Genomic DNA, 27,885 nt, shown 5'->3' with positions numbered 1-27,885 from the left:
AAAATATATGTATATAATTTTACAACCAACTATTGTTGTTATAGTAAGCGAAATAAGATCGTATAGGTAGAGCGGTAGTATTTGAAACTACTCTAAGATACATAACAATATCGTACAATATAGCATTAAATAGGGAAAAGTGCATTTTAAAACAGGCGTTTTTAATAATTTTATGAACATGTAAGTATATACACGGACTGATATGGCAATTTTTTTATGTGACATTACTTGCAAAACATCTTAAAAAATATATTTTATAAAGTGGTTTTAGGTTATCCATCATCAGAATTTTTCTTCAATAGCAGTTTTCAATCTATGTTAGATTTATTTATTTTCTAATATTATCTATTTTAGATATATTTTATTTATCAGGTAAGTCAATTTGTTTTAATTTATTAACTTATTTTATAATTAAATCTATCGTATTTAATTCTCGAGTATGACTAGTCGTGAGAGAGATTATTATGGAAGAAAATACCCAAGTGGGCATGAAAAACTAAAGTGAAAACAAGCAGCTGAGGAACGTCAAAGAATTTCACTGTTTAAATTTATGAAGTTGAACTCATATATTTGTTAAGATATATCAGTTGATAATGGGAGTTCTGAAATAACTACAAAGAGTACTTCGGCTTCAACATTAATTAATAATGAGAGTTCTGAAATACTCAAAGGAAGCAAAGAACATGACGCGTTTGGTCAAACAATGAGTATTGAAGATCCTAAAACTGAGACATCAGAGGAAGTTGAACTATTTACTAATGATGATCCAGCAATATAGTCCAAAAATTTTGTACAACGCAACACTAACACAAATTGTACATCATGGTCCACCGTCTCCTCTGACTGAAAATGATTTTCCAAAAGATGACAAGAGGTGTTTTTCCACAGCTCACTATGTTAGGACAATTGCAAAACAGAAGATGGCTTGTATATTCAAACTCTTCCAACTCTATTTTTGTTTTTGTTGCAAATTATTTTCTTCTGATGATAATTTTTTATGTAATAATGGCGACATGAAAGTGAAAGATTAAAGTCGCACGAGCGAAATCCAGTGCACATGAAATGCATGTGTTCATGGACACAAATGGAATGCAATTTAAAAAATCACAATACAATTGATCAGGCAAATCAAAATGTCATAAAATTTGAAGCAGAACGGTTAAGAAATGTTTTTAGACGAATAGAAGCAGCAATTCTTTATTTATCCGAACATAATTTAACTTTTAGAGGTAATTTTGATGCTCTGTACACAGTCCATAATGGTAATTTTTTTGGAATCATAGAATTAATTGCAGAATTTGATCCACTTTTAAAAGATCATTTAATGTGATGCTCGGAAAAAAAAAATTATAGATAAGAAACAAAATTCGTATCTGTCACCCATTGTGCAAAATGAATTAATTGTTGATATGGGAACCAAAATTCAACAAAATATTGTAAATATGATATGACAGGCAAAGTAGTTGAGAGTTTATTTTTCACTTGGTTAGACTATAATAAGTTTAGTTTAATCCTTTATCCAGGCGTGAGCAAACAAAGTTTGCACCTGAAAGTATCTTCAGGACTGGGGTAAGGAAGTACAACACCAGGCAACTCGTTGCAAAGGATAATGAGATAGGAGTGATGAGAGCTTTCTCCATCTTTTCAATGAGTTGCCTGGTGTTGTACTATCTTACCCCAGTCCTGAAGATACTTTCAGGCGCAAACTTTGTTTGCTCACACTTGGATAAATGATTAAACTAAACGTATGACAGGCAAAGTACTATTCAGTAATTCTTGATGGTACGCCTGATGTTAGTCATCGGGAGCAAATTTCAGTACTTTTAAGATTTTTGCATCTATTTGAAGCAGATATTGAAATTCATGAACACTTTTTGATGTTTTTAACAACTAATGACACTACTGGTAAAGGTATATATGAAAATATAAAATCACTTTTGAATAAATTAAATCTTAAACTGGCAGATTGTAGAGGGCAAGGGTATGATAACAGAGTGAATATGAAAGGAGTATATAAGGGAGTCCGTGCTTACATTTTAAATGAAAACGAAAAGGCATTTTATGCTCCTTGTGTCTGCCATAATTTAAATTTGATTTTAGGGGATGTTGCAAAATCATCCATTATAGCAATAAATTTTTTTAATGTTATACAAAAAATATTATTATTACGGGTATCTCCATGGAGTCAGTAGACTCATCGCGGGAGACCCAAACTAGCAAAACAATATCTGTCATATCTCTTCTTGAATTCATTAACAGACAAAGAGCTCACAACTAAGTCAGGCAATGAATTCCACTCGTTCACCACCCTCCAGGCAAAAAACCTTGTTCTGACTTTGTTAACCACACTCTTCTTTAATTCCCAGAGATGACCTCTTGTTCTTCCATCACTATCACACAGCTGAAACATTTCCCCTGCATCAATCCTATAAAAACCTTTCAGTAATTTAAATGTTTCTATCATATCCCCTCTTGTCTGCCTATCAACCAATCTCTACAATCCACAAGCTCTCAATCTATCAATGTAGGGAGCATTTTTTATATCACTCACCAACTTGGTCACTCTTCTCTGAACCCTCTCCATAGCCTCCTCATCTCCAAGGAATCCAGGTGACCAGACCTGAGCACAGTAATCCAAATGTGGAAGTATCAATGCTTTATAAAAGGGAATAATAACCTCTTTATCTCTGGATGTCAGTGTGTTCCTCAACAACCAAGTAATCCTATGTGCAATCTTGGACACCTTAGAAATGTGTCACCTGAACTTCATCTCCCTATCTACCAACACCCCTAAGTCTCTAGCCTCATCAATCTCTTGGAGTACCTTTCCATCAATGTAGTACACAGCTGGTAATCTTTTAATCCCAAAATGCATGACCACTTTTCCACATTGAACTGACATCCATTATCTTTTGCCCATTTTACCAGCTTATTTAAATCATCCTGCAAACTTTCAACATTAGCTTGATTTTTTATTGCACTACACAACTTTGCATCATCAGCAAACAACTGAACATCTCCCTTTAAGCCATTTCCTATATCATTTATATGCAAATTAAACAACATTGGCCCAAGCACAGAGCCCTGAGGCACACCACTGGTCACCTGCCTCATTCTGGACTTGGCTCCTCCATACACCACCTTCTGGTATCTCTCCCTGAGCCATTCTCATATCCATATCACCAATTTAATATCCATTCCCATCTGCTCCAATTTGCGTAACAGTTCTATGGGGTATCCTGTCAAAAGCCTTAGCAAAATCCAGAAGTACCACTGTGTAGCCTGCTCCTTTGTCCAACTCAGATGTTATTCTATTATGAATAGTTAATAGATTGCTAAGGCAGGATCTACCTTTAACAAAACCATGGTGGCCTCTATAGAGTATCATATCCTGATCCACCCATTCTTGAATTTTGCCTTTAACCAACTTTTCCAATACTTTTACCACTACTCCTGAGATGGTGATTGGTCTGTAATTAACTACCACAGTTTTAGAGCCACCCTTATGCAAAGGAACCACTTTACCTAACTTCTACTCCCTAGGGACCATACCAGAGTTCAAACTTAAATTAAATATCCAAGTAAGAGGGGTTGACAATTCATTTGCACATTCACACAGCACCCGAGCTGATATTCCATCTAAGCCTACAGCAGTGTTTGCATTTAAATTTTGCAATAAACTTAATACCTCTGATTTTTTAGCTTCAATTCTCACATTAGGTATTGCTACAGGTATAGAGATATCCTCACTTGGGTGAAAGACTTTTGAAAAGTGATCACTCGGTAACTCGACTATTATATCTGATTTTGTCACCTCAATACCATCAGCACCCACTAAAGTTATCCTTCCGAAGTCATTCTTCCTCTTACTTGCCACATAGCGGAAGAACTCTTTGGGATTACCCTTGATCTCTTTGCTAAGGTCTTCTCATAATCTGATTTAGCTTTTCTTACTATGCTGGTAACCTTCCTAGTTTTGAGCCTTGTACTGCTCATGGGTGTACTGGTTGCCTTTCTCCTTGTAAATTCTCCATAACCTTTTCTTTTTTTGCAGATCAAGCTTGATACTACTGCTCATCCATTTAACGCCTGCCTTGTTTGACCTCCTGACCATGGGGACACAATCTGATATTGCTTTCCTCAGATACCCGCTGATTTTATCCCATGCACTGCTAACATCTTTTCCTTGCAATATGTTCTGCCATGGAATGGCTGCAAGCTCACTCCGAAGCTTGTTATAACTGCCTAACCTGTAGTTCTGTATATATCCCCCTTCTTAACAGAAAAATCCACAGATTTTGCCATCTCCCAAGTCAATACCACATGATCACTTTCACCAATTGGAGGTAACGAGGACACCTTACTTATGCATATAACCTCTGAACCAATAACCAGGTCCAACACTCTCACACCACGTGTCCCTTCAGTTATGTGCTGTTTCAAGTAATGACCTCCTGACCATGGGGACACAATCTGATATTGCTTTCCTCAGATACCCGCTGATTTTATCCCATGCACTGCTAACATCTTTTCCTTGCAATATGTTCTGCCATGGGATGGCTGCAAGCTCACTCTGAAGCTTGTTATAACTGCCTAACCTGTAGTTCTGTATATACCCCTTCTTAACAGAAAAATCCACAGATTTTGCAACCTCTCAAGTCAATACCACATGATCGCTTTCACCAATTGGAGGTAACGAGGACACCTTACTTATGCATATAACCTCTGAACCAATAACCAGGTCCAACACTCTCACACCACGTGTCCCTTCAGTTATGTGCTGTTTCAAGTAATTATCTCGTAGAAGATGTATGAACTCATTTTTCTTTTTGCTACGTGATATTTCCTCCTTCCAATTGATATCACCGTAATTAAAATCCCCCATAATAATCACTAAGCCTTCACTCATTGCAGTAATTTGCTGATGCATGAATTCAATATCTCCCCCTGTACTTCCTGGCCTATAGCAGCATCCAACTGTATATTTGGTTGCATTGGTCACTATTTCGCACCAGACTGCCTCAAATGAACTCTCATTCACATCTCTATCATCTTGATATACTACTTTCTTTGGCTGCAACACATCAGCTATCATCAACAGTACTCCTCCCCCTGTTCTATCATCACTATCCTCCCTGAAAATACTGTACCCATCACATTCAATTCCAGTGACCACATCTTCTGCTGACAGCCAAGTTTCACTAATGCCTACAACTTTTGGTGAGATTGCACTGACTAATGCCAAAAATTCTTCTCTTTTATTTCGAATGCTTCTAGCACTGGTATACAAAAATTGCAGATTCCCTCTAGATCTTGTACCGGCTTTAGAACTGATATATAAGTCACTAACTTCCGTAGTCCCATGCCGATTTTTATCCCCTCTCTTCTGCAATTTATTCTGCATATAAGGATCAATAAATATACAATCAGTGCTAAAGTTTCTCTCTCTTACACTCAACCTTTTCAATATTAGTTTCCCTGCCCAATAACTTCAATCGCTTATGTCCTTCCATGTTAAGATGCAGTCCATCTCTAGCATACAACTGCTTTTTTTCCTTCAAATAGACTCCAAACATCAACAAATTCCAGACCTCTTTTTTGCACATTTTTGCAATCATATCATTCATTATCATTGCTCGTCTACTTAACTCGTAATTGTCAAAACGGGGCAGCACACACACTATCCTCCCATTGACACTTTTCCTCTTCACAATATCTAATAATGTTCTTAAATCTTTTCCTACCCGATTTATACTACCTCTCAGGTCATTTGTACCCACCATAACTATCATCTTGTCTGCTTGATGCCCTCTCTTTATTACTAAAGCCACTCTTTCTATTGTCCCACCAGCCAAGCACTCCTCGTGCATACCACTCTTCATACCCTTAATCATAGAATCACCATATACCTTACCACTCTTAACTTCATTCAAGTCCACACTCATGGACTCATTCTCTACGCTATTCAGCATGACTCTCCCAGCTTTATTACTCAACGCTCTATTACTTACCCCCCCCCACTCTCACGACATCTCGTTTCTTCTAGGCCACTTGTGGCTTTATTTTGTCGACTCCCAATCACTCCCATACTATTTATTACTGCATCATTCACCAAAGACTCACCCATATGTAATCCTGTTCTAGTTACTTCAGCTAATGTAACCTCTATAGTCCTAATCTCTCTGTTTAACACATTAAACTCAGCTTTAACTTCCAGTATCTCCTTACCGAGCACTTCCTCATGAAGAAGATGAAGGTCATTTTTCATTTTCATAAACTCCCGCCAAAGTTCTTCCACTATGGTCACAATGTTAGCTTCCATTCCTAAACGCTCCAACCTATCCCGACACTTCTCGCATACGTCGACATTTTCATCCTTCTCATTTAGCCAGCCTGACCACAGATCCTTCACATTCTTCGGTGCATACATGTAGCAGTTTCTGCAACGCATCCATTGCGAAAAATCTAACGCTGAACCAGCCTTTCGTGTAGAAGTAGAAGTCCTGCGTGCTGCTGACGTACGTTTTTTGTTGGACGCCATCTTTACACGTTGAAATAGTGAAACAAACGGCAGTGAAAACACAATATATACAGCACAGTTCCAAAAAATAACACCACTGAAGGATACTTGTATCTAACCGATGCACAACTGCAGCACAATTTGTGACAAAAAGCCACACTATATTTAACTTTAAAAACTTTCTAGACTAGCTAAACACGACCGCCACATTTACAAAAGACACTACATTATTTGCTGCCTCAACTTCACGTTGGGACATATTAAAGAAATCTGTTAAACAATTAACTCCAAAACCATTATGTGATACAAGATGGGAATGTAGAATAGAATCAGTTAGAGCTGTATGTTTTCAAATTCCAGAATTTTTAAATGCACTAAAAGAATTATTTAAAACTGCATCAGATAATACTATCAAAATAGAAGTGGTTTCACAGTATATGAACAAATAAATTCATTTGAGTTTATACTAAGCCTTGTAATTTGGTATGAGCTTTTGTCAAAAGTTAATTTAGTAAGTATTACAAAATGCAAAAATTCTGTAGATATAGCAACTAAGCATATTAAACATTTAGTGCAGTACTTTGAAGAGCAGAGAATATCAGGATTTGATAACTGTTTTGAGATTGCTAAAGAACTGTCAAATCTATTAGAAATAGAAATTAAATTTAAAGAAAGTCCAGTATGTCGAAGAAAAGTATTTTTTGATTATGAAACGCCTCATGAATTACACATAAGTGATAACAAAAATAATTTTAGGATAAATTTTTTTTTGTAATTTTAGATACTACTCCACAATCTATCAAAAAAAGATTTGAATTGTATGAAATTCACAAAAAATCATTTGGATTTCTTTATGATATGAAATTAATAAGAAAAATGACAGAAAATGAATTAAAATTTTGCTGCAAACAGCTGTATCAAAAATTAAATACAGATATTGATGAATCTGAAATTTACAATGAATTAATTATTTTTAGAAATACCATTCCAGAAGATGCAGCCTTTAATATTTTTAAATTCATAATTGCAAATAATTTGTCAGATATTTATCCAAATATTGCTATGACATTTAAAATATTATTGACCAGTCCAGTTATGGTTGCATCAGCAGAAAGGTAATTTTCCAAATTAAAATTAATAAAAACCTAATTGCGATCTTCTATGTCTCAAAAACGTTTGTTGTCCCTGGCAATAATATCTATAGAGCATGAAATTGCAAAAAATGTGAATTTTGATAGTATTATATATGATTTTATTGATAAGCGCATTAGTTTAAATAAAATTTAATATATTAAGATTTTTTTTATCTTATAAGTTGTTATACATATATTTCATTCTTTATAGTAGAAATGGATATATTTTTCATATTTTTATATTATTAAATAAATCATTGTTCTGGCGTATTTATATGATAATGTGTACTTTACATAATAAAATAATATATCATGTACATATAAACACATTTATTTTTTAACTAATGTTTTCCTTTAATTGATGCTAAAGAGCATGTTTGTTTTATATGCAACTAATTACATAACAAAAAAAAGTTCACTAATTATGGTTAATCTTGCCCTTTCATAGTCTTTCTTCCATTTATTCACTATATAACATAAGAAATCTTTAGTATTTCATTAGCTTATTTAGCTAATTTCCTCTAATAATCTAATTATGCCTTCCATACTATGCTAGTTATCCTTCTTTCTGTCAGGAACTGCATGGAAGCTTGCTGATCACATTGATTCTTTAAACATTCTATTTTTTGCAGTTCCAGTTTAATCATAATACCAATTTTTCTAACTCCAACCTAATTTATTCCAGGGCTTCAATATATATGTTTATAATTATTAACTGACATAAACACTAAGAAAAAATATAAGAGATTTAACATGTTTGCTGCCAACTACGAGTATACCGTAGTTTGTATAAGAGCTCCACAAGCCAACTACAAATATGCCGATTACCAACCTCCTATACCAGGTGCGAGTTAATTCGTAGTATAACATGTAATTTGTAAATCAATTTAAAACTAATAAAATCAATAAAAATAAAAACCAATCAATAAAATAAAAAAAACAATTTATTCCAATTAAGAATGGTACATTTTAAAACAATTTTCCACGCACGATGGTGGTTTCTCCTGGTAAACAGGATAATAATGTGTTTCTCGTTGTTGTTTGTTTCGTGTACACACACACGCGCGCGCGCACACACACACACACACACACGCACACACACACACACAGCATGGCTTTGTCGGGCAATTCTTTTTTTCTGTTGGTGGTAAAATTTCCAAATAATGAAAATCCTGATTACTCCTGATATAATCTGATGCTGTAAGCTTATCCATTCCAACAAAAACTGAGATAAATTGATCTCTAAATTTTAACATTTTTGAGGTATACATTCAAAATGCAGTCATTGCATTTTGAATGTATACCTCAAAAATGCATACTGCCAATTTCTTTGGCCATCCAATTGTCTTTCATAAGGTGGAATAGTAAGAAAGCATTTGATCAGAAAGATCGGTGCCTGACATACCCAAATTATAATCAATAATGATATTTGCTTTTAATTGAAATTTACCATTCCAATTTTGCGCTTCAACCATTTCAAATGTGTGTATATTTGAAATGGAAGGAACTTCCCTCCTATCCTTCCATTTGCTGACTACAACAGGACCTCTTCTTTGCCAGACAAATTCCCCTCTCTTTAGCATTGTTTTGTGGATTGTTTTTCATATTATTTCTCAGCGTTCCACTCGTACGTTTTTCTGTCGGTAAGTGATTCCGGAAGAGCTACAGAATTATAAAAATTGTCCATATGCAATACATAACCCCTGTCTAAATATTCTTCCATCAAGTGAAATACAATATCATATGCATGACCCATTTTTGCTAAAGAGGATTCAGATTTTCCTGTATAAATTTTTATTTTTATCACCAATCATTCAATTTGCATAGTTCATAGAATTTCATGCCATATTTATGTTTTTTGTTTTTTATGTATTGCCGAAACACCAGTTTACTGCGCCACAACACCATTGACTCATCAATACATAAGTTTCTGTCTGGTGTGTAGCTATTTCGCATTACACTATTAAAATGATCTAGGACTGGTCTCAATTTGTGCAATTTATCATTAGCTGCTTGGGAATTATCTGCGAAATGCAAATGACACAATAAAATTTGAAATCGATTTCGGCTCATTTTAGAGCACTAAAATGGCAAATTGTAAAGTTGATTTGTACTCCAATAATGCTCAATAGACGTAAATTACAAGGACCCATATGAAGTAAATGTCCAAGAAATAATTTCATTTCAGGTATGTCTGTTGCTTTCCAGTTTGAAATTCTTTGAATTTTTTTCATCTGTGCTTGGCTGTGCTCAATATTTTGTAAAGCATATAAATTGGTTTGTTGTACTAAAATTGTGAGAAAATCTTCAGAAAAGAAAAGTTCAACTAACCTTTTGATACTGAAATTTCCAGTGTCAATTTTAAAACATGTAGTTTCAACAAAGTCATATTGTGGGGGCTCTTGTTCTGCATTTTCTCAATAAGTAGATGTTGATGTATTTGGCTGGATGCTAACTTCATCTTCAAAAGTTTCTTCATCATCTGGGTCACCGCTAGAGTCGTCTGTAGGATCATCTTCAGAATCGGAACCAAATATTTCATGAAATTCATCATCGCTCATATTAGCATAAGCCTCTACTTCTATATCTGTAAGTTTTCTTTTACTGGCCATGGCGAAATTGAAGGTTCTAAGAGACTAGAAACTAAAACTAGACTAGATGCAATAAACACTCATCAGCACATGTAATATATAGGTGGAAGTCATACGAGATTACTCGTAGTTGGCCCATGAAACAAAATTCTGTCTGATAAGCAGGCTACGAGATTACTCGTTGTGACCTTGAAGACATGAAAGCGCTTGGTGTGTCGGAACACACCAAGGGAGAAGCGTGGCAGCGAACGTGTTAATAATACTACTTACAGTGCCAACATCATCAGGTGAATACAGTACCATGGAGAAAACAACATCTTAAAAATATATTGTACTTTAGACAAACACAGAGTTTAGAACAAGTAGTAGTTGTGTTTGAAATTGAGTCCGTGCATTAGTTCTGGTGTGAAGCACTTTGCATGTGAATGATATCATGAGTATGCCAAAACTGGATTCACATAGCACTGTAATCCAATATCACATATTCATAAAAATATATATCATCATCAGTCGCATCAGTCTTGGGACTGGTAGCTCAGCAGCAATTTCCTCCATTCTGCTCTGTCATTGGCTTTCTTCTTAACCTCCTGGTAACTCCTCAAACCCGTGCTGTCTTTGACTTGGTCAAGAAAGCTTTTCCTTGGTCTGCCTCTTCTTCTTTCCCCCTCTATTTTGCCTTCAGTTATTCTTTTCACAAGTCCATCATGTCGAAGTATATGTCCAAACCACCTATTCCCTTCTAATTTTGATCGATTTTATTAGAGTTCTTGTTTCGTTTATCTCTCTCAGGACTTGTTGGTTTGATTTTTTTTTCTGTCCATTTTATTTTGTTCATGCAATGCCAGCACCACATTTCAAAAGCCTCCAATCTACTTACATCTTCTCTGCCTAGAATCCAGGTTTCACATCCATACAGTGCCATACTGAATTTAAAAAATGCCTATCTTTCTGCTCCATTCTAACTGCATACCTGCTCTGTAATAGAAATGAACAAATAAATGTTTACTATTATTGTTATTATTAAAAAGTGGCACTAGTGTCGCGAGTAACTGTGCGGTAGATTTGAGCTGTGCTAAAGAAAGTGTTTTTATTTAGTGTATAGTGTTGCTTTTTGTCGCTGTGCGGCATTTTTTCAATTTGGATACAAATGGCCTTCAGTGGTGTGTTGTTGTTGAATTTTTTTGTTATTTATATTGTGTTTTGCTACTTGTTGTTGTACTGCTTCAACTTCTAAAGATGGTGGCCATAAAGAAATGTACGTCAGCAGCACAGAAGGCTTCTGTATAAAATTCTGGCTCTGTCTTGGATTTTTCGCAGTGGATGTGTTGCGTAAACTGCCATATGTATGCACTGAAAGATTTGTGGACTGTTTGGATAAATGAGAAGAAGGAAAGCATTAACATATGTGAAAAGTGTCTGGATAGATTAGAGCAATTAGAAATGGGATCAAACATCGGGACCATAGTAGAAGAGCTTCGGAAGAAGTTAGTGAAAATGAAATATCAGGAAAAGAATATTAAACAACTAAAGAAGAGACTGGCTGATGATAATGAGAAGGAGGAAGTTAATATTATAAAGAGAGAGTCAAAGGATAGTCTTATATCAGTGTTTGGGGACTCGATCATTAGAGGTGTAATTACTAATAAAGTGAATAATTGATGTGTTGCAGAAAAGGAAAGAACGAGCGTCAAAATTAATGGTAGTCGCAGGCACAAATGACTTGGTTGGGGAGAAAAAGAATGTTAATGGAAAGTTGAGGAAGTTGTTGAAGCAAGTAAAGAAGAATAGTGTTATAAATTAAAGATACCAAGAAATTATATACTTGGTTTAATCCTTTATCCAAGTGTAAGCAAACACGTTTGCACCTGAACTATTTTCAGGACTGGGGCAACTCGTATATAGAAGCTTATGACTTCACATCACTTGCCTTAGTATTGCATAATGCAAAGCACATATCTTTGTAGGTATTTGTAAGCACATAATTTATAGTATAATCAAGTGAAAAAACTTCCAACAAGAATAGTAAGATGGCTGAGTTATGCGAGCCAAAGGGGGTTCAATTTGTAAATCTGTGGAGTGAATTTGAAGGGAAGTTGGAATGGTATAAAGCTGATGGATTACATTTGAATGGGTTTGGTGTTGGGCATTTAGAAAGGATATTGTTTTCTGAGATTCAAGAAGTTAATTTAGCAAATGATCAGAGTCCATCTGTGAAACAGGATAGCACAAATCAACAGATTGCAAGGCAGAAGGAAGATAGATAGATTGAAGATGTGGTTGCAGCAGCACAAGATGATGGAATGTATAAAGGTGACAATGAGACAGTAGGAATGGAAATCACCATCAGGATCAGGGAAACGGGAGTGGTCAAACCGAAGAGAGAGAAGTGTGGTATAGCAGCCAGAATAGAGAATGTTAGTGCTGGTAGAATGGCCCCAAATGCACACAGATCGTTATGTTAAACAGAAATGAAAGGAGTATTTGAAACAAGACAGCTGAGTTTGTTGCATTGATCAGGTTGTATGAGGAGGATGTGATGTCGGGAGTAGAATTAGAAGGATATATAATTTTCTGGAAGGATAGCAATGTGAAAAGAGGAGGGGTGGGTGGGTTGCTGTTAATGATTGAAGAGGAATTGTGTCCACAAAGTATGGACGTTGATAGTGTATACGCAGATTTTGATACTGTGTAGTGTGAAATTGAAATAAACAGATTAGTATATCTGATAGGACAATGTTATAGGCCAGGGAATGCAGAGAATACTGATTGTGAAATGTTTAGGCAAATTAGTTGGCATGTTAAAAGAAGGTGATCCTGATGACAGACTTTAATTACAGGAATATAGACTGGAAGGAGAAGATAGTGTATCGGAGAGCGAGTTTGTTGAATTTCTGAGAGATATGTATCGTAAGCAGAACATGATCGAAGCAACTAGAAGCTTTGATGTTTTGGATTTGGTGAGAACTTCACAAGGTGTAGTTCTTAATGAAGTGTTGACACTGCCACCAGTTGGTGAGATTGATCATGACGTGCTTGTTTGGGAAGTAATGAAACAAAAAAAGGTCACTGCCAAAAATGGATACAAGTGGAAGTATAAAGTAGGTGATTATAGGAAGCTCTGTAGTGAGTTAGCATCAGTATGTTGGATAGATGAACTGAGCAGAAAAGATGCCGACAATGCATGGAAACTCACAAGGCAGCATCTGACAAAAGCAATGTATGAATGCATACCAAGAGTTAAGTAAGTAAACAGAGTAAGAGTGAAATCAAGCAAGCTGCGCTGGAAAAAAAAATGTTATGGAGGAGGTACAAGACATTTGGTGGTGATCAGATCCATGAAGAGTATAAAGCGTATGCAAAAAGGTGACAAGCATGGTAAAGAAAGAAAATGTGCAGTATGAGAGAAGATTGGCTGGCCGGGCCAAGGTAAACTCAAGGGAATTTTTCTGCTACATGGCAAACAAGAGGAAGGATAATTATGGCAGATAAACATTGGTGGATAGTCATGGCAGCAGAACAGCCAGCTACAAAGGATATAGTGGAAATAATTAATGGGCACTTTATCAGCATATATCATACTGGTGTAAATGATATGGTGCAATATATAGAAGAGAGGCAAGTATTAGGAGACTTGGAAGTGAAAGAAACAGATGTATCAGATGTTATTTGGGTTAGATGTGAATAAGGCTGTGGGAATGGAGGGTGGTTTGAAAAGTTCTCAGCCTTGACCATAGATGATAACACTATCGGAAAGATTTTTTTTTTTTCTAAGTTCGTACATCTGTCATAAGCATCCATGTGAAATTGCAAGTCATTCAATCAAGTAGTTTGTTTTATACAGCTGTCTGAAGCAAAAGTGTTGTAAAAGAAGGTTTAACACCAAAAGAAATTCATTTCAAGTTCATAAAAGTTTATGGGCACTCTTCTCCTTTGGTTTCAACAATTAAGAAAAATGGGCTGCCGAGTTGAAACGTGGCCGTACCATCCTTGAAGATGATCCACGTGAAGGACATCCAAAAAATGTAACAACACCAGAAATCATTGATCCAGTGCACGATAAAGTATTGGATGATGGGCGAATCAAAGTGAGTGAAATTGCTGAGACTATAGGCATTTCAAAAGAATATGTAGGATATACGTGGGTGGTCTGAAAAGTTCTCGGCTTACAAATGAAAAAACAAATTTATAACTTCAAAATTATTTTTATTTTTCAATATAATCTCCCTTAAGACTAATACAATTACTCCAGCACCATTATACCATCCCTGTAGTAGTTCTCAGTAAGATCTTCAAAATACCCCCTACAGCTGCAATCACCTCTTTATTCAAAGAAAAACACTGACCAGAAAGGAAAAGTTTTAGTTTTGGGAAGAGATAGAAGTCAGAGGGAGCAAATCTGGGAAATAGAGTGGGTGTTCCAATAATTCATTGTGCAGATTGTAGGTGTCCTCCTGCAATGAGTCTTCAGACTCCTTGGAGGTGTCATGAATGATAATAATAATAATAATAATAGATCCATTAATTTTATCACTGCCAAAACACCTTTGTGGGCAGGTGCATTGTCCTGATGAAAGATAATTTTCTTCTTCTGCAAACCGGGTCTTTTCTCACGAATTTTTTCATCAAGTCTGGTTAAAAGATTGGAATAACATTCCCTGGTTATTGTTTTATCCTTTTCAAGAAAATGAATAAACAAAATGCCATCAGCATCCCAAAACACTGATGCCATGACCTTTCCTGCTGATGGAACTGACTTTGTCTTCTTTGGCTCTGATGGGTGCCCGGCTCATGGCAGAAATGCACTTGCATGAAAATCTCTGAAGAGTGCTCCGAGTGTTTTAAAAATAATAAAACTGATTTTGTGCATCGATTTATTACTATGGATGAGACTCAGATTCACCATTACACAACAGAATCCAAACAGCAATCAAAATAGTGGACAGAAGCCGGTTAAGTTTAAACATGGTCGTACCAGCCTTGAAGATGAATCACATGAAGTACAACCAAAAAGTGTAACAACACCAGAAATCATTGTTCAAGCATGATATGGTATTGGATGACCAACGAGTCCAACTGTGTGAAATTGCTGAGACTATAGGCATTTCAAAAGACTGTGTAGGATATATTTCGCATGAAGAATGGCAAATGAAAAATCTTGTGCAAGATGGGTGCTGCACTTGCTCACAGGATAAAAAATGCACTTGCCTTGCATGAAAATCTTTGAACAGTGCTTGGAGCATTTTAAGAAGAATAAAACTGATGTTGAAAAATAAAAATAATTTTGAAATCCCTTGATTAATGCATCTCTGATTAGGCATTTTCAATTAGTGCATCTTTTTTTCTATTCCCGAATGCAATTAATGTGCCTCTAAAATTCGATTAGTGCATCTAAAAAATTATTATTATTGCCGGCCTGGTTGGCCGAGTGGTAAGTGTATCTGCACTCCACCCAAAAGACTGCAGGTTCGAATCCTGCTGTGGGCATAGATATTTGAGATTGTCTGCAAAAATACTAGTGGTGGTGGCAGATGATAGATGGCATTGGTGTAGTTGCAGTTCATTGTAGTTGGTCAATTGAGTGGTGGAGGCAGAGAGTTGTAGAGTAGTGCCCTCCCATGATGAGTCTTTGGACTCCCTGGAGGTGTCACGTAATAATAACAATAATAATAATTAAAAATAAATGTTACAGATTTTAAAAATTTTCTGACTATACATTTTTTTATGGCTAACTATTTTAAAAAATCACTGACCAGGATGAAATAATTTAGCTACTGTTTAAAACATTTTACAAAGTTATTTTTTAATGGCATACTACACCATTTCCATGTACACTATGTTTCAAATTTACTGCCAAAATGTCATCTGCTAATTACATAGCATTTTGCTGATCATATTTCATCACTCCTTTGCGACTGTTTTCCTTACTTTTTTATTTTAAAGTATTTTCTCAACCTTTAATCATAAGTGAAAAAAAAAAGTGAAGTGTGAAAAATATTTGAAAAGTAATCATATTGAAAGAAAAATTTGAAATAATAAAGTAAAATTAACAAGGTGAGTACAGAGCAAAGATAGGACAACAACACAAAATAGGTGAATCAACTAAAAGAGCAATTTTAAGCAACGCTGCTGAATACAAAGAGAAAGGTAAGGCCGCTTCAAGTTCATCATGTATGAAGACCACTCAAAATCCAAGTATTATAATTATTGAATTAGACTTCTTTCTAAATGGATTGAAGATTGTAACCAAAAATGGATCCTGCTAAACAATGACCTTATTAAATCAAAAGTATGTCTCTTTGCAACCTTGAAAGAAAGGGCTATCAATGATGGAAAAGATGAATTCCAAGCTAGTGCTGGGTGGTTTGAGCGTTTCAAAAAGAGAAATAGCCTACATAATGTTCAAATCACAGGTGAAACAACAAGTGCAGATAAGGAGGTAGCCGCAAATTCTCAAGAGATTTTGAAGAAAATTGTAGAAGGGAGCTATGACTCTTGTGATCAACAATAGCTCGCTTCTGTCTCCACCTTTTTTGGAAGAGAATGCCTTCCAAGACTTTTCTGGCGAAATCAGAGAAATCTCAGCATGGTTGTAAAAGATAGAATGACTTTTCTATTAGGTGGCAATGCTGAAGGTGATCTAAAGTTAAAATCCATGGTGGTTTATAGGGCACAAAATCCTAGGGCCCTCAAAGGCATTAATCAAGCTTCTCTCACGTTATTTGGAAGTCTAACAAGAAAGCATGGATTATATATTTACATGTTATTTTTGTCCAACAGATAAGAATTTTTGCATATGAAAATATGCTCTACATATTTCAGGCAATGCACCTTGTCACCCTAATTCTCTTGATTTATTGTTGTGTGAGAACATTAAATGATATTTTTACTGCCAAATACAACTTTCCCCCTACAACCTATGGACCAGGGGATTATTATTACTATTATAATTATTCAGGTCTCCATGGAGTCAAAAGACTCATCGTGGGAGTCCTTTCTAAGAAACACAAGTCTATCAACACTCATCGAGGGAGGACCCTCCTAGGAAACACAAAGTCTATCATAAAACTCCTTAAATGCATTGACCATTCTCGCTCTCACCAATCCATCAGGCAATGCATTCCACGTCAACCAGCTTCCATGCAAAGAGACTACTCGTCACTCTTTTTCTCAGTTTCCTTTCGTAACTTCCATGGATGGCCCCCTTGTCATGACTCCTTCCCACTGTTCAACAAAGCAAAAGACTCCCCAGTGTTAAGCTTGCAACCACCTCTCAACAGTTTAAAAGTCTCAATCATATCACCCCTACTTCTATCCACCAAACTTTGCAGTCCACACTTCCCTCAGCCGATCCTCATAACGAACATTGTACAGTCCCGACACGATCTTTGTTATCCACCTTTGTACCCTTTATACAGATAATTTATCCCCTTCAAATCCTGGGGACCAGATATGAAAACAATAGTCTAAGTGTGATCTAATCATGTCTTATACAATGGAATGATAACATTTTATCTCTGCAGGTCAGTGTCCTTCTCATTATTGCAGCAATCCTCTGCATTACCTTCACTACCTTTGCAATATGTCCCCTAAATTTCAGGTTTCTATCAATCATTAAACCCAGATCTCTTGTCTCTCCTACTTCTTCCTTTAACTCCTCCCATAGAGTATGCAGCATCCCATCGATGTGTCCCAAACCTCAAGACCTTACATTTTGCTGCATTAAACTGAAACCCCCATTCATTTGCCCATCTATCTAGCTTATTCAAATCTTCCTGCAGGGCTACCAAATCTGCACTATTACTAATAACCCTTCCCAGCTTTGCATCATCCGCAAACAACCGAATATCCCCTTGCAATACACTGACAATGTCATTGATATAAAGGTTAAACAATATAGGTCCCAATACTGAGCCCTGCGGAACCCCACTTGGAACCTTCTGCCTCTTTGATATTGCTCCACCATACACAACTCCCTGATACCTATCGGACAGCCAGTCCTGAATCCAGTTGACCAATCTGACATCCAGACCTGTGTGCTGCAACTTGAATATCAGCTTATCATGTTGCAGCCTGTCAAATGCATTGCTAAGTCTGGGAAAATGACAGTATATGCCTTTCCCTCATCTAATGCTCTTGTAACTTCATCATAAAAGGCTAGCATATTGCTAAAACAAGACCACATCTTCACAAATCCATGTTGATTCTCACAGATAACATTACCCTCATCTGCCCAAAGCTGTATACAGTCTCTCACTAATTTCTCCAAGATCTTAACAACTACTGATGACACACAAACTGGCCTATAATTAGACACTTCCATTCTGCTACCGCCCTTATGCAATGACACTATCTTACCTTCCTTCCATTCCAAGGGCACCTTTCCTGCAGCCAGACTTTCATTGAAAAGCCAGGCCAAGGGCACTGTCACTTCCACAGCACATTCTCTCAAACCTTGTGGTGAAATACCATCCAGTCCCAAAGCTTTACTAACATCCAGAGTACTCAGTATGTGGGACACACTTTCCTCCTGTACCTCTAAACCTCGAACCTGCCTCTATCCCTCTAGTATTCAAATCGAGTCCTCCAGGATGAAATACTCCAATAAAGTGTTCATTGCACAATTCCACTATGTCCTTTGGAGAAGTCACTCTATTCCCATTTTTATCCAACGTCATTCTTCCACAGTCATTTCTCCTCCTACTGGCCAAATATCTAAAAAATTCTCTAGGATTTTCTTTGGATCTTAGGGCAAATCTCCTCTCATATTCCAGTTTCATCTTCTTTACCATACCAGTCACTCTTCTGGCCTGTGTCTTATACTCTTCATGCATCTTCTCTTCACCTGTCTCCTTATATCTCTTCCACAGCCTCTTTTTCACATGCAATTCCTGTTTAATATTGTTTGTCATCCACTTTACTCCAAATTGTGTCCTCTTCTTCACTTGTGGAATACAGATTACCATTGTTGCTAACAAATATTCCTTCACAATTTCCCAAGCACTAATGATATAATGGCCTTCCAATTCCTCCCTCCACGAAACTTCACCAAGTTGACATCTAAGACTATTATAATCACCTGCATTATAATTCCACATAAGTTCCCGTCTCTTTGATACTCCTGCACGTCTATTCATTTTCCAAGTCAAAACCATATGGTCACTCTCTCCAACTGGTGGGAGAGATTTCATCTCAATTATTATCAGCTCTTCTGATGCTATAACCAAATCCAAAACTTTTGAACCTCTTGTTCTCTCTGTTACAAGTTGTCTAAGACATTTGACCCTCAAGAATTCTAGAAATTCCATTCCCTTATTGCTACATGCATCTTCCTTTCCCCAATCTATACTGCTGTAGTTAAAATCTCCCCTAACAATCGTTCTTCTTGCACTTGCCACACTGAACTGTCTCAACATCTCCTGCCCCCCCCCCCTTCTGTCATCCTTGGTCTGTAGCAACACCCCCACTAAATATCCCTTGCCCACTTCACACCATATCCACTCTTAGAGGACATAAGCAGTACTCCACCACCCCGCTTTCCCTTCATATCCCGCCGAAAAATGCTGGACTGAGCAACTTCTATTCCTGTTATTATATCCCCTCTAGACTCCACTGGGCTCAGCATTACCTGATGTCATCCCCCCATCTTCCAAGTACCCATTCCCACAAGAGGCCACCCCTGCTACCATCCACACTGGGACACACTGACTCGTTCAGAACAGCAATCTCTCAAGATGCCTATGTCCTTCCTCATTCACATGCAGGCTGTCTTTCGCATACAATTCCTCTCTGCTCTCAAACACACTCCAAGCATCCACATATTCAAATCCTCTCTTCTGACACATTCTCGCTATTATGCCATTCAATATCATTACTCTTCTGCTCAGCTCGACATTATCATACCAAGGCAACACACACACACACACACACACACACACACACACACACACACACACACACACACACACACACACACACACAATCTTTCCTCTCTGTGTCTTCTTTCGTACAGCCTCAAGCAAGAATCTCATATCTCTCACTGCCCTATTTACACCACCACTCAAGTCATTTGTTCCCACCATCACAATCATCTCATCCACCTTTTCACCTCTCTTAATTGCCAAAGCCACACTTTCTATTGTTCCTTGGCAAACACTCCCGATGCATCCTATCTTGAACACTGCAAATCACTGAGTCCCCATACATTACACCTCTTACCACCATATTCCTCAATTGCTCACATGCATCCCTCACTCTCTCTCTCTTGTAACAGTTTCTCTCTGTGCTTCCCTGCCTTCTTGACAACACTATCTCTAGTCCCTCTGCTTCCTTGCATTCCTCTCATTCCTTCTCTCCTGCTGTTTCCATTCCTTCCTCTTCTACTATTCCTATATCTGACACTCATTCCCTCTCTTCCACTTATCCTATTCTCACCTCTTCTATCATTCATACAACTCTCTCATTCCCTCTTATACTGTTCCTATTCTCTCTTCTTCTCCATTCCCATAACTCTTTCTCACTCCTCCTCTGATTCGCCTTGCATTTGTCTCTTCCATTTCATCTTTCATACTTCTCATCTCATTCCCCAGACATTCCACCTGCTCTTTCAGCTCATCTATCTCTCTCTCTCTGTAAGTCAGCCATTCCTGTTTGCCATTTATCCTCCCAATTGAGACTATCTCCTAAAACTTTGGAATCATTCAACCTTTCCATACTATCCACTCTTATTATTTTATTCATACTTCTCTTGCCCTCTATCATACCCGTCATCTCTCTACGTGGAGAATCTCCTGTCTCTGACTCAACGAGGTCAGTTATAATCTCAATGAGGTCAGTTATGGTCATTTCTAAATCACCAAGTTCCTGCCATTGCCCGTATATATGTTTTCCCCCTTCTTTCTCCTGGGACATATACAATCGCCGGGACGCATACATTCCGCAAGTCTCGCATGCTATAAAATCCTGTATGCTGTCATGTAAAATGGAGTCCTTAAATGGGGGGGGGGAGACTTGGCGATATGCCATTTGTAATTTTAACTGCTGCTGCCACCATTATTTAAAAGTGTTGCTAATTAGTGTCAAAAAATAAACGCTAAATAAGTACAAACAATTTCAAACAGAACATTTAAGTACACTAGATATAAATAAATAAATAAAATGAAATAAGTAAATAATGAAAACTTATCCTTCGTCTTGTCTTCCACCGTTATGCATTTGATTCCGATCCCGTCTTCTCGGTAACCAAAATACACAATATCATGACAACTAACTTCAAAAAACAAACACTGATGGACACTGGTATTCCAGAAAACAACTTAGCACTACAAAAACGTAGAAAAAAAACGGACTATTCGCCAATTAATAAGCACTTTCTTAGCACTTGCAACCTTTAAGGCACTACCTGAGAAGAACATTTAAACAGGCAATAGAAGCAACATCTGGAGAGAATTTTATAACATTAGTACAATTCTGGAAGAAATTTAATGTTAAATCTGCTGATGAAAATATTCATCAATCTTGGAATGAAATTACTGCTAGCAATATGCGAGACATTTGGAAGCACATTCTTCCACATTATGCAAATGATTTTAGAGGTTTTTCAAATGAAATGGATAATGTTATTAAGGAAATTTCCAACAATGGGTGTGAACTGGGTTTTGATTAGAATGAGATGAGATTGGAGGCCTGAGCCGAGCGAGTAGCATATCTGCTCTTTGGTCGAAAGATTGCAGGTTCAAATCCAAGCCATGGGGCATGGATGTTTGTGATTGTCTGTGAAAATACTAGTGGTGGTGGGCACTAGATGGCATTGATGTAATTGCAAAATTGAGTAATTCCGACATGCTAAATTTAGATGCACAGAAGGAAGGTCTTGAAGAATATGAAGAAAATTTAACCATTGACACACAGCCAAAAGAGATTTCACAGAAACAATATGAAAATATTATATAAATCAAGTGGTTATTAAATCCAGCATTATTTCAAAGCCGAATGTAGAAACTATGAAAGTTTCGTAAAAAAGCTGACCAGAGTACTTACGGGAATACACTCACCAGTATTTACAAGCTGTCCTAGCAGACTACATAGAAGGCATGATCACTTGCCGAAGCGTCCATATATTCACCTTTTACTGGCCCATTTTGATAAGGGTTTCACTGGCCTGACAGTTTCAAACTGGTTGGTTCTCCTCAGAGACCAAGCAGAAACCTTAAGAAAGCAAAAACTGAGGAGAACCAACCTGTCTGAAACAGTTGTCAGACTAGTGAAACCTTATCAAAATTGGCCAATAAAAGGTGAATGTATGGACGCTTGGGCAATCAATCATGTCTTCTATATGGTCCATGCTAGGACAACTCGTAAATGCCGGCAAGTGTTTTCCCGTAAGCTCTCTGATTCAACTTTTTTTTTTACGAAACTTTCATAGTTTCTACATTCGGCTTTGAAATAATGCTGGATTTAATATCCACTTGATTTATATAATTTTGCACCACTGAAGTGAAGCCTTTTGGCTCTTTATTTTAGTAAATTTGAAAATATTTTTCGTATGATTGAAGTTTTTAAGTAGCAATGCTTAGAGGCTGACCCTGATGAAGAAAGAAGCAGTAAAATTTGTAAGAGGGCCAATACCAACAGTTGTACAAAAAAAAAAAAATAAATAGAATACCTGCCACACAACGTTAGCTCAATTCTTGTTAAGAAGTAGAATAATAAATTTATATTTTGAATATGTTTTATTGTCCTTCAGCTTCATGGTTTTCCTTTAAGTAGGCCCTGAGACAATACCCTAATTCTGTTATAAAAAAAAAACTAAATGTTAAAAAAGTAATTTGAGGAACAAATAATACTTTTTCCCATAGGTTATTATATCTTATTATTTAAAACAAAGAGAAAAAAAGTTTCTATAATAAATAATTTCTTTTTTTTGATAAATGACATAAGTCAAATATAGACTGAAATGACCTACTTGAGAACATATGTAATTTACAGACAAAAAAATACTGTTGGTGGTGGGCAGTAGATGATGTTGATGGTAGTAGTGTCATTCTGTGTAGTTGGAGAGTTAAGTAATAGGGGAACCGGTGAGATGTGTGTAGCGGAGTAGAGTAGAGTAAAGTGTTCTCCTATGATGATTCCTCAGACTCCTTGGAGGTGTCATGTAATAATAACAATAATAATTTCATTTCAAATCAAGAGATAGCAGTATAAGTTCATTCAGAAAAATTATCTGCAAAATAACAACCATACAAATATTATTACAGTGTTAATTATGAGGACCGGCTGAGGGAATGTAGACTGCAGAGATTGGTGGATAAAAGGAGAGGAGATATGATCGAGACTTTTAAACTGTTGAGAGGCAGTTACAGGGTGGAACGCTGGGGAGGTCCTTCACTTGGTGGAGCAGCAGGAAGGAGCGATGACGTGACCATCCCTGGAAAGTACGAAAGGAAGCTGTGAGCAAGAGGGTGAGGAGTGGTTTCTTTGCATGGAAGGTGGTGAGAGGAAGAATGGTCAATGAGTTCAAGGAGTGGTATGATAGACTTTGTGTTTCCTAGGAAGGACCTCCCACGATGGGTCTCGACTCCATGGAGGCCTAAAATAATAATAATAATAATAATCCTAAACATATATACAGACCTTTCTGACCAGGTATACCAGGAAATCCAACTCTACCATCAGTTCCAGGTTCACCACTCTGACCTTTTATTCCAGGAGTACCAGGAAACCCGTCATCTCCCCGAAAGCCAGGAAGTCCATGGGAACCAGTTAGTCCTGGACTTCCTTGTTCTCCCTTGTCTACAGCTTGGGTTGGGAGTCCTAATAACATAAAATTAAGATATAAAAGCACTGTAAAGAGAATATGCTATATATGGTTAGGAAATTATAGTTAATGATAAAAATTAGCAATAATCAATGCCTTTTATTCAGCCGTAAATTTCCAATATAATGGATGTATAGTTTTCAGGAGAAAAAATTCTGCCATTTCATAAAGCGGCAACAGTGGTAACAGTATTATTATTTTAGCATCTGTGGAGTTCTGTAACTGATCACAAATGCACACTGACTGTCCTTTATGACAAGAAATTCAGGAAGAATGAGATTAACAAAGATGTTAGGACTAGATTTTTCACTTAAGGTAAATATGCACAATAAGTTGTATAAAGGAGTAATGACTGCAACATCAGTAAATAAGTAAAGAAGATATTATGGGCATTGTGTGAGTTAGTTAAGGGTTTAATACGGTGGTTAAATTCTAAACGAATAAGCTCTAGGGCCTTACAGTAAGGATCATAAATGTGAGGCTATTGCTAGATTGTTGCAACATTTTTTAAATTTTATTTATTTATTTATTCTGGTCTAATTAAAGCAATCTTGCCTTTATTTTGGATGAACTACAAAAAGACAATTATGCTTTGTAATATGATATGCAGCACGAAACACATGGCATGTGATTTCGTAAGCTAAACTGTTCTGTTCTTCTACAATGTGTCACAATGAATTCTCACATTTACTTCTAATAACTGCTTCTGCACTTTTGTGAGATTTGGTATCTCTATGTTCGTAAATTTTTTTCAGAGTTGCTTTTGATGGCATTGTTTAGACCCTTCTCCTTTAATACGTATTAATCCATTTATCCACTCTGATGCTAAGTGAATACCCTGATGTGAAGAACTTACACCTAGGGTCTGTACCTCTGCACATGTTATACACCCCAAGCCTTCGTCCTCACAAAATAATCACTTATATTTATTTACCTTTGAATGCTATCCACAGGTCAAGTGTCCAGCAAGTCAGCAAATTTTTCCTTTCATTCAACATATCAATATTATTGCATTGCAACTGATGGGAATCCTGTGTTTCTGTGAATTCGTTACAGACTTCTTTCTCTTCAGAAAATACACACAAACTGTCATTACAAACTCGTTTTGTATTATCAATGTCATCTAAGCTATTTTTCTGTTTAAAGACAGTACCAATGTACTTATCCATAGTTGAAATAGTAGGCCTACATAAACACAAAAACATTACACGATTTTCTTTGTGCTTTTCAATCATGAGCTTTGATAAACAACTACTAATCTGTGTTCTATTCTTGGTTACTGACAGTGCAGCAACCAGAAAAGACAAAATACGCTATGAGTCGGTCAAAATTCCACTACACTATGCTGCAATAATGTTTGCTTGTCAATCGCTGTAAGATAACACATTACAGGAAGCTCCAAACCTCTCCGTTTCTTTCATCACGAGTTTGCAATCAGGCGACTGTTGATATTGACTTTATATACACATTCAAAACTGTAAACGATAATAACACAACAATAATTTAGCCATAATTACCATAAAGGGAGAAAAGTCACAAAACAGAAAAATGTTCTGGATCTGGGCCCAGTGCACAAATTCTGGGGTCGAGCCCTGGTGGGTCCTGCTGAATTTAACCACTGCCTTAATATGACAGATAACAATCATAGAACACATATCTGCCTTAAACTGATTTAGTAATTATGCATTCATAATTCACTCCATTTTATTATTATTATTCAGGACCACCATTTAGTCCTCAGATTCACCTTAGATGACAGTCTATCATCTTAAAAACTCTCATCCACTATCTGTATTCTCACAATCCTCTTAGAAAATGCATTCATGTCCCTACCTATTTCCATTCAAAAATACCTACTTCTTACACTCTTCCTAGAACATATGTCTCATAATTTCAGCCCTTCATCCACCAGAGTTTGCAGATTATATAGTTCTGTTCATATCAAGTCATTAGTATTTTATTATGATTATTACGTGATGCCTCCAAGGAGTCCAAGGATAGAGTACTATATTGTTCCAGCCTTTGAACTCGCAATCTAGCTCATATTTAACCTTTTGAGGATACATTGTGGTTAGTGGTGAATTTAGCGTTTGTGTAAAATTGGTGATTTTTGTGTTTTATTGTGTTTTTCCCCTTAGAAAATTAGTGTTTTATAATGCATTAGTGTAGATTTTAGTGTTTCATAACACATTTTTATTAAGATATATCAATAATAAGTATAAGTTTAAAATGGCACCAAAAACGCACAAGAAATGTAATGTTAAGAGCTGTGCAGTCCAAGAAGGATAGCCCTGTTAATAAGATTATTTCAGATACAGAGGAGGTTATTGTAAATGAATTAACCTCCAGAATAACAAAATTGAAGAAGATCATCAGAGAGATGGTATGGGAATTACCAAAAGTCAAGAAGCATTTAAATGAACATAGGGAGGGAATGAAAATTAAGCAGCAAAATAAGAAACAACGAAGCATGGAAACAGGTAGGTCAGGAAGTAACAGAAATCAGGTAAGTGATGTTGTTTGTTAAAAGAAGGACATTATTTGGTATGGTTTCGCTATAATAAAAATGCTATTGTTGAGTAAGTTATAATTTATGGTTTTCCAGAGCAAAAATTAAGAATATATCAGGAAGCAATTCAAAAACAGAAAAGAAAAGTAAACGAGATCATAATTGTAGTAGATCTAATGACTTAACTAGCGATAAGTTCAGTATGAGAAAGGACATGAAGGGGTTGGAAAAGGTGACTGAAGATTGAGAAAGTGAAAACTGTCAGTATACTACCTTGATACGATAAAAATGAATTAAGAAGAAGGACTATGATGGCAAATGATATGATGTGTAGAAGGAATGGAGGCGAGTTTCGGATGTCTGGAGTAAGTTCGAGGGAAGATTGGATTTGTATAAACGGGACAGCTTACACCTGAATGCGTTTGATATAAGAAGTCTAGAAAAACTAGATATAACCTGGTATGAGATATAAAACAGAGAGTCAGGGAAACTAAATTATAAAGGGAGGAATGGTGAGAATGCAAGTGTGTGAGAGACAATGTTATATAACTGTGTTAATGATGGTGTTAAATTGTGAATGAAATTATTTTGTATGTTTTAATTCTTCAATCACATTTAGCATAATCCACCATGTTATAAGCAAGATTTGTAAATATCATTTGTTGTTAGTCTCTTACTTGTAAATTATTATTCATATAATTACTTAGAGTTTTGTTTATTATTGTTTAATTAATTAATCTAAAATATGTATTGGTACTGATAAGACTCTGTATTAAAATATTATTATTATTATTATTATTCCTGACACCTCCAAGGAGTCCGAAGACTCATCGCGGGAGGACACCTACAACTGTCTCAACCACTACACCGAACCTCTACTATGAATTATCTCCATCAACGCCATCTACTGCCCACCTCCACCACAACTAGTATTTTTTGTCTGTAAATTGCATGTGTTCTGAAGGGCCGATTTGTCTGTATGCGGGATGAAAAACCCGAGTTTCCGGGAGAAAAAAACCCTGCTACCTCCGCTCCGTATGAGATCGGCTAACTCACCTTCGATTGAAATCAATCATTTTATTTTATTAATTCCTGTGTAAATGTTGTAAGAAACTGTGTGTAAGTAAATTTAAATGTATATTATATGAACTGTGATATATATATATTTTTTATTAACATTACTGAAAGAGAAAGTCATTTTATGTAATTCTTCTGAATGCATTTGATTGGCTGTTCAATTAATTTCAAGGAAATGGGGTTAATTTTAAATAGTATGTGCATGGAGCGTGAGCTATGGTATTCGAAGGGAGAAGGAG

At 36.4% G+C, this 27,885-nt stretch overlaps 1 protein-coding gene across 1 annotated transcript in view; it reads right to left on the bottom strand.

Annotated features, from left to right (window-relative positions):
• LOC150100509 (uncharacterized) overlaps positions 1-27,885 on the bottom strand; it is a 1,094,033-nt gene that overhangs the window by 154,573 nt on the left and 911,575 nt on the right. The window contains exon 32 of the mRNA XM_090402670.1: positions 23,877-24,056. Within this exon, the coding sequence (XP_090258796.1) occupies positions 23,877-24,056 (180 nt within the window). The remainder of the gene's footprint in view (positions 1-23,876; positions 24,057-27,885) is intronic.

Source organism: Typopeltis vanoorti, chromosome 13, assembly GCF_054136105.1.
Source record: "Typopeltis vanoorti isolate ZY-2024b chromosome 13, IOZ_Tvanoo_1.0, whole genome shotgun sequence".
Classification (NCBI taxonomy): Eukaryota; Metazoa; Arthropoda; class Arachnida; order Uropygi; family Thelyphonidae; genus Typopeltis; species Typopeltis vanoorti.
This window is presented reverse-complemented; position numbering and strand designations above follow the sequence as displayed.